This window comes from Engraulis encrasicolus, chromosome 12, assembly GCF_034702125.1.
Source record: "Engraulis encrasicolus isolate BLACKSEA-1 chromosome 12, IST_EnEncr_1.0, whole genome shotgun sequence".
NCBI lineage: Eukaryota > Metazoa > Chordata > Actinopteri > Clupeiformes > Engraulidae > Engraulis > Engraulis encrasicolus.
Genome location: NC_085868.1, coordinates 42,314,282 through 42,321,781, shown reverse-complemented (window position 1 = coordinate 42,321,781; position 7,500 = coordinate 42,314,282). Strand labels below are relative to the sequence as shown.

The 7,500-nt window shown below is 44.7% G+C and overlaps 1 protein-coding gene across 5 annotated transcripts in view; it reads right to left on the bottom strand.

The window, feature by feature from the left end:
- The window catches only part of LOC134459825 (homeobox protein PKNOX1-like), a 15,947-nt gene that overhangs the window by 5,769 nt on the left and 2,678 nt on the right, over positions 1-7,500 (bottom strand). For 4 of the 5 annotated variants that reach the window (XM_063212275.1, XM_063212274.1, XM_063212276.1 and 1 more), the window contains 4 exons: positions 5,654-5,781; positions 4,722-4,893; positions 3,059-3,229; positions 164-308 (listed from right to left, as the gene is read on the bottom strand). In XM_063212275.1, coding sequence (XP_063068345.1) covers positions 164-308; positions 3,059-3,229; positions 4,722-4,893; positions 5,654-5,781 — 616 coding nt within the window. The remainder of the gene's footprint in view (positions 1-163; positions 309-3,058; positions 3,230-4,721; positions 4,894-5,653; positions 5,782-7,500) is intronic. The other variant, XM_063212278.1, reaches the window with a different exon arrangement.

Below are 7,500 nucleotides of genomic sequence, written 5' to 3'. Positions count from 1 at the left end.
AAGGCATGCACGTACACGTGTTTGTCTCTGGCATGCTTGTTTGCAAGGTGTGTGTGTGTGTGTGTGTGTGTGTGTGTGTGTTCGTGCGCTGCTATGCGAGTCTCTGGCATGCTTGTTTGCAAGGTGTGTGTATGACACTGTATGTGTCCGCCAGCAGCAGTACCTGAGGGGGCCGTATGCCATGAAGACATACCTGCGACCACTTGTGCGGGGTTGACGGTGGTCACGGTCACGTTGCCTTGCTGCAGGGCCGAGGCGGGGACCATGATGCCCTGGGGGCTCAGGGTGCCCGTCAGGGAACTCGACGTCTGGTGACGACAACAAAACAGATTATAGTCATTCAACATCATCTCCATTTCTTTTCTTAAAAAAACATTTTTATGGGCTTTTGTATGCCTTCATTGACAGGACGGTGTGAGATGGTGACAGGAAGAGAGTGGGAGAGAAATCTGAAGACGTCTGCTGTTTTGATCACCACCATATAAACATAGTCTTAGTCAGGCACTTTAACAGGTACCCAAAATAAGAGGCCCAGGCTCTTAAGTGATATTAGGTGAAAATACTTCCCTCTCCCCATCTGCTCCCAGGTCCTTCTCAGAGCTGGCACGTTCCCCTTGCCTTTTTAAACAGCTCTGTTCGGTAGCTCCAACTAGGACAGTGGTTCTCAACCTTTTTTTTTTTTTTTTTAAAGCACCCTGGACCTCATCCTAAGCATCCCAACGCCCCTTCACCTCATCATACATACCTGCAAACTCAGGAGGGTTGAAAAAGGTGACAAACTAATCGCGGCATCGCGGCGCGGCGAACCCCCCCCCAAAAAACAGGGAAAAAGACGATATTTTATTTACTAGGCCTACACTAGAAATCAGACTTCTGAATTAATTGTATTCTTCACCAGCCAATATATGTCTTACAAGCCAAACATACACTCACCCAGAGGCAATTCTAGGTTAAGCTGGGACCCCAAGCGAAAATTCTTAGCTGTTATTTACCATCTAGGTTGGGGGCCCCAAGCGGCTGCCTATCTAGCCTAGTGACAAGAAGCGCCTCTGCACTCACCACCTGTCAAAATTTAAGTTGTCCTATTTACCAGCCAAAAGGAGGGAGCACATGGTCACTTAGGTTGTCTTAACTTTGAGCCCCACTGCATTTGAATATGAAATGAAAGTGTTTGCTGTTTTTGGCTAAAGAGGGTAATAGGGAAATCTAGGCCAATAATATAATTAGCTATATAAAATAGAACCAAGGCATTTTAGAGAATTTATGACTGAATGATAGTCGAATTTCAGCATTTCCCCAATAAAATGGTGTTGTACTATGAAGAAGCATTAGATTGTAGAAAAAGATAAAGACAGATGTCATCTAGGTAAATAGGATATTTATTAGATTATTAATAGTATGTCCTTGGTGGCTAACATTAAAATCATGATCGCACACGTTGCAAAATATGCGGGGGCATGACAAATAGCCATTGCTATGCATTCCTCTGACGTTTATGAAGGTTTCATCGAGTGTGTAGTGGGCCTCTCGCTATTCACGGTTAAATGATCTGACATAAGGGAACCAAATTTAGTTCTCTGCTAATCTGCCAATTTATAGCGCAGTCAGGCCCTGCCTACCGTCATTCTAACACATTTTCTCACTCTGAAGTTTTTAATACCGTTTCAAGATATTGCCGTCAATTCAAATAAAGCGAAACATCCATGTTAGGACCGCAGACCTTCTACCATTGGGCTATTTATTTTCACAAGTGGACGGGCTTAGCTAATGAAACGATTCACAATTCCCAAACCCTGCTCAAATTCCATTTACCTTTGAAACGGTGATTTGGACAGCGGTCATTTGTAAAAGCAAAGCGACAGTACCAAGGTAGAAGATAATGACAGGGGGGATACGTGTGTTTCGCGACCACCGTTTCATCAGCTGTTCACTCCGACTGGTGCCTCGGAAAGTTTTGCCGCTAACTAGCATTTTGAATTAGCGCGCTGATTGGTCAATGCTTCCCCCAACACAGTTGCCGGCCAATGGAAACGGCAGGCAGAGACAGACCAAGAAAAAAAAAAAACTCTTCGGATCTACACGATTCACGTAAGTGACCTATTTTGAGATGAAAACGGCGAATTTTGCCGAAAGGTGACAAGTTTGCAGGTATGATCATAATCCCGACAACACCCCCTTACTATTTTTTTTTTTTCAAATGGACTGCTGCCCTCAAGGACAACTAAGCACCGTCCCCTCTCAATTTTGTCCTTGTCAACGCCCCCCTCCCCCAGTGCTCCCAAACGCCCCCTGGGGAGGACTGTACCACCCACGTTGAGAAACAGTAAACTAGAAGTAGTGTGAGGGATGCACACACATCCAGTAAAACAGGTGCTGGATCAAACAAAGACGCGTAAAAGAAGAAGGAAAAATCAGCACACTGCTCACCGATTTATTAAACATAACGTTTCCACCTCAGGCGGTCTTCATGATTTTTCCTTCTTCTTGAACACTAAACTAGGCCATGTCCAGACTTGGGTGTCTTTTTAAAGGTTGTGCGATGCGTCTTGCTAAATGGGTCTAAGCAGGCCATGGCTGCGGTCCAGTAGGCATCGTCCTAAAGAGGGTTTTGCATTGAGAGGGGGAGGAGGAGGAGCCTGGTGGGGATCACATCACGCCTCATGCAAAGTGGATTCAGGTCATTGGCCAAAAGGTCAAAAGGTAAAGGTCACTATTCTGGGGTGCGTTTCTCGACAGCGTCGTTGCTAACTAAGTTAACAACTTAGTAGGTTGCCAATGGGAAACTGCAATGCAACCAAATAAATCGCTAACTTAGTTAGCAACTACGCTATTCTGAGCTGGAGAGTAGTTGTATTCGAGCGTAACTGGCGTTTGGGGAAAAAAGGTGAGCAAGGTGATCTGTGTGTGCACAGCAAAGAGAATACACTATTGATGAGGAAATTAAGATGTGTGCATGTGCATGTGTGCTAGTTACCTGTGTGGGCACGGGTGAGTGTGAGGCTCTACGCTCAGCAGTGTGTGTGTGTGTGTGTGCGTGCGTGTGTACACGCCTAGTTACCTGTGTGGGTACGGGTGAATAAGGGCTTCCCGGTTCTCCGCTGAGCAGCGTCTCGCTGTTCATCTTGGTCTTGAGGCAGGCGATGTAGCGGCTGCAGAAGTCCTTACACAGGTCACTCACCTTCTCCAGCTCCAGCAGGTGGATACGCAACACCTGGATCGCCTTCACCATCTAATGTAGAGAGAGAGAGAGAGAGAGAGAAAGAAAGAAAGAAAGAAAGAAAGAAAGAAAGAGAGAGAGAGAGAGAGAGAGAGAGAGAGAGAGAGAGAGAGAGAGAGAGAGAGAGAGAGAGAGAGAGAGAGAGACAGAGAGAGAGAGAGAGAGAGAGAGACAGAGAGAGAGACACAGATTTACAGACGATGTTACTGCCGCAGAAGTCCTTAGGTCCACAGGTCACTCACTTGTGTGTGTGTGTGCGTGCGTGCGTGTGTGTGCGTGTGTGTGTGTGCGTGCGTGCGTGTGTGTGTGTGTGTGTGTGTGTGTGTGTGTATGCGGAACCGAAACACCTGCATGACCTTCACCATCGAACGGACAACACGCACAAAAAGGCCAATATTAAACTTTCTTAAACAATATTAACACTACAATGTTGATCGTGTATGTGTGAAATCACAGCACCTAGCCTACAGCGCCTTTACTGAAGTGTTTCTGAACCACATTGTGGATTTCTACGTACAGGGGATCTTTTCTGCAAGTCATCTGTAGCTGAAATAAATGGCCCAGTCAGCGCACACCACTCTACTCTAATAAAGCATGTGACTGCGCAGGGTGTGTGTGTGTGTGTGCAGATGATGTTGAGGTGTCTTCCAGGGACGAGTGTGTGTGTAATCACCCATATGCCCGCCCAGGCAGATGCAGCCGCAGTGCAGCAGTTCTTAAGGCTTAGAGGTCATACCCACTACACTACACTACACTACACTACACTACACTACACTACACGAGCAGCATTTTATATACGTCGCAGTGGTGGCCACCGCTGTTGGTACCAATCCAAAAGTGGCTAATCCCCCCCCCCCCCCCCCAACACACACACACACACACTACTATGTTTATGGGACAGCAACTAAGAATTTAAGAGAGGTGTGTGCAAATATCCAACAGCCAGTCATTATGCCAAACAGTTCAAACAGTGTTCCAATCATCTTGCAGCTTTGAGTTCCACTGTTGCTCTTGGGTCGCTATGGAAGCACTGCACCTGCGCAGTGTCAAAATAACCCACAAGACACAATTAAACAATCTAGTTTAATCAACTTTTCTAAACTCGCGTTCCCACATTCATGTTCAGAGGTTCAGGACTTTCTAATCGAAATAGCTCCCCAAAGGTAGGGCAGCTAAAAAAAAAACCCCGATACTCCATAACAGCATGCAATACCTCCACAACGATATTTAGAAATATGGCAGAGTGTTTTTCTTGTCACAAATTTGTCGGCCTGTGTGGGGGGCATGGCTTTGGTCATGGCGGGCTTCTTGAACATTTGTTGACATTCAGTAAGTGATTGGACGCCACAGAAATGTTTTACTTGTTTGCGCTAATTACGTCATTTTCGCGATACGCATATCTCCATATTGTGCAGCCCTCCCCAAAGGCGTTGGCGAGATGGCTGCAGAGTGAGGCTTCTTTACCTACTATAAGAAGGTTGCATGTACTGTGTTAGGGTCTCACCAGGCTGTCCAGTTCTGGGTCTTCGCTGAAGAAGGCCTTCCCCTCCTTCTCCTGGCCGCGCACAAAGTTCTCAATGTCCACATCGAAGCTGGCCGACGTCACGCAGTCCGAACTCTGGGTGGACTGCTCACACTTCTCAAAGAGCAACGCCAGCAAGGGGAACAGTGGATGCCTAGGATACACGGACACACGCGCGCGCGCGCACACACACACACACACACCATTGCTATTAAATAATAAAATACAGACATAAATCTTTTTTATGAATGAGGGGAGAATGGAGGATATGCTGGGGTTTTTTCCAACTTTTTTATACATGTGTGCACTCATGCAATCGATCCACATTCTTCATCATGTTTATACTGTATGTAATTTAGCACATGTTGCAACTTCATGCAACATTACTTGAAGACAAGAACACAAGAAAATAATGAGGTTGTGCATTTATGCACCTCATTATTGTATGCAAGCTATGAAAGTTTATGGTAAATGAAAAAGCATTATGTGTTTTGAGTGTGCGGTGGACGATGAGGCTGTGAGGCTATAATTGACACAAGCAATTTTGTGTAGTTTTAAAGTGAGCTTTAGAGTGGTGAGTCTACACACTCACCTAAAATCCTTTTTTCCTTGATTTTTTATTATTCCATGGCAGAATTTTTTTTAAATCAAGGGAAAAAGGATTTTAAGTGTGCCGACTCCTCATTCTAAACCTTCAATCTGCCTTTCTCCTGCACCATTTCCTCGGATGTGCAAAATGTTCACCCTCTTACAGAATTAGCAGAGACTTCAAGACAGCTGAGCTGAGTCATGCCGACAAGCTCCATGTGCACTTCTCCAAAATCAGTGACAATTGACAATTGAGTGTTCGCTACGTGAAAGGTTTCATGGGTGCCTTCCACCAGGTACACAATTCGTGTGTGTAGTGTTTGTACCTGTAGATTGCCTCCTTGTCGGCCCCCATGGGTGTTTGTGGCTCTGTGCTCGGGGGGCTGGGGACCGCGTTGACAGTCGTCGCGTCCCCATAGTCCCCTTTGGTGCATTCTGTCTGGCCCGCGACAATCTACAGCGAGCAGGAGAGAGACAAAAGTCATACAAAACAAAAGTAGACAGACCTTAGTTCCATTCTCTTTAAAAGGTGAACTGTGTAATATTTTTAAAAGTTTATTTCCAGAATTCTTGCTGCCCATTCACAAATTCACTTTTCACATTTCCCACGAATTTCCACAAATACTTACAGAGGAGAGGGAGGGAAACGGGTGATACAGAAAATACAAATAGAAGAGAGCAGCAAATTCAAAAAAAAAAGTAATTTGAAAAAAAAAAAGACATGAAATCATTTTCTGCCCTGAGAAGGGCTTTCAAATTTGAAACAGAGTTGGAACAACTAGAGTTTTTTTCATACGAGGGAACTTATAATCATTAATGTGTGGCAAAAAGCACAAGAAAATAAGAAATGGCAAAGGAGGACCAGATTGGAGATTAGACGAAAAGAAAAGGAGGGGGGATAGAGAGAGGGAGGGATAGAGAGAAGACTGAAGACAAGTCACTGCAGGGGATCCGCTCTAACCTCTCTGACCTCAGTGACCTGGGTCACACAACATACACTTCATTTGTATGCTTATAGCACAGTAGGAAGCACACAACACAACACAACACACATCACAGGCATGGAGGTGTGTCAGTATAAATCAGTCAGAGCACTGGTGGAGAATATAATTTTAAAAATGTAACATTTGATGTCGATTTTGTAGGAGTAACTGAGAGGTTTTAAATTGTATCTGTGCGTGTGTGTGTGAGTGTGTCTGTGTGATCCCTTTGCTCCTCCTTAGCGGAGTTAAACCCCATGAGACTTCGCTGCATGTGACGGAGAGACAATGCCTCTAATTGAGAAATGTGTTAAAAATACCCATCTATGGGAAAAACACACACACACACACACACACACACACACACACACACACACACACACACACACACACACACACACACACACACACACACACACACACACCTAAATAGAATCTCTTATCACATTCGCCCTGGTTGTATCTATAAGGGAGAAGGCCAACAGAGGGCCTTTGCTAGAGACCAACACCACAGCATACTGCAATGATCATCTTTTACTCGACACTATAAATACTCTGTTAAAAGGTCATGCCCTCTGCATATAAATTATTAGAGAACATACAAACACACACCAATCAAAAGCCTTGCAGCCGTAACTAATCTGGCTCACTACACAGTAAATTCCGCAGTGTTCATTTAACACTTAGAGAGTTGATTTGACATCATTTGGACTTAAATGAACTCTTTAAGTGTTGAATTAACACTGCAACATTTACTGTGTACCAGGGCCCTATAGTATTATGTTCGCAACACCAGCCAAATGGCTAGTAGATTTTAAATCTTACTAGCCAAGCACATTCACTAATGGGACAGTTGGTCAGTTGGTCTTTCCTACGAGCCAAAACTGAGATTTCAGCAGCATTTGGCCAGTTGGCTGGTGTTGCCGTAATTTAGAGTCCTGCTTACTACGCTGTGCATCATAGGAGTCCTCTATCAAGGGTCTCTGCATGAAGCAAGTAAGTCAACAAAGAGACATTGTACTGTATCATGTAATCATGTAGCTAGCTAGCATAGCAATTACTGACATGTACTTTCTACTGTTATTGACAGATATTTCCAAACCTTGGGAATCTCCAAGGGACTTGTTGTGTTCACTTGTCTGGACCAGTAGACTATCAAGAAGGAAGTCAGTCTTGCATACTAGTCTGCTCTG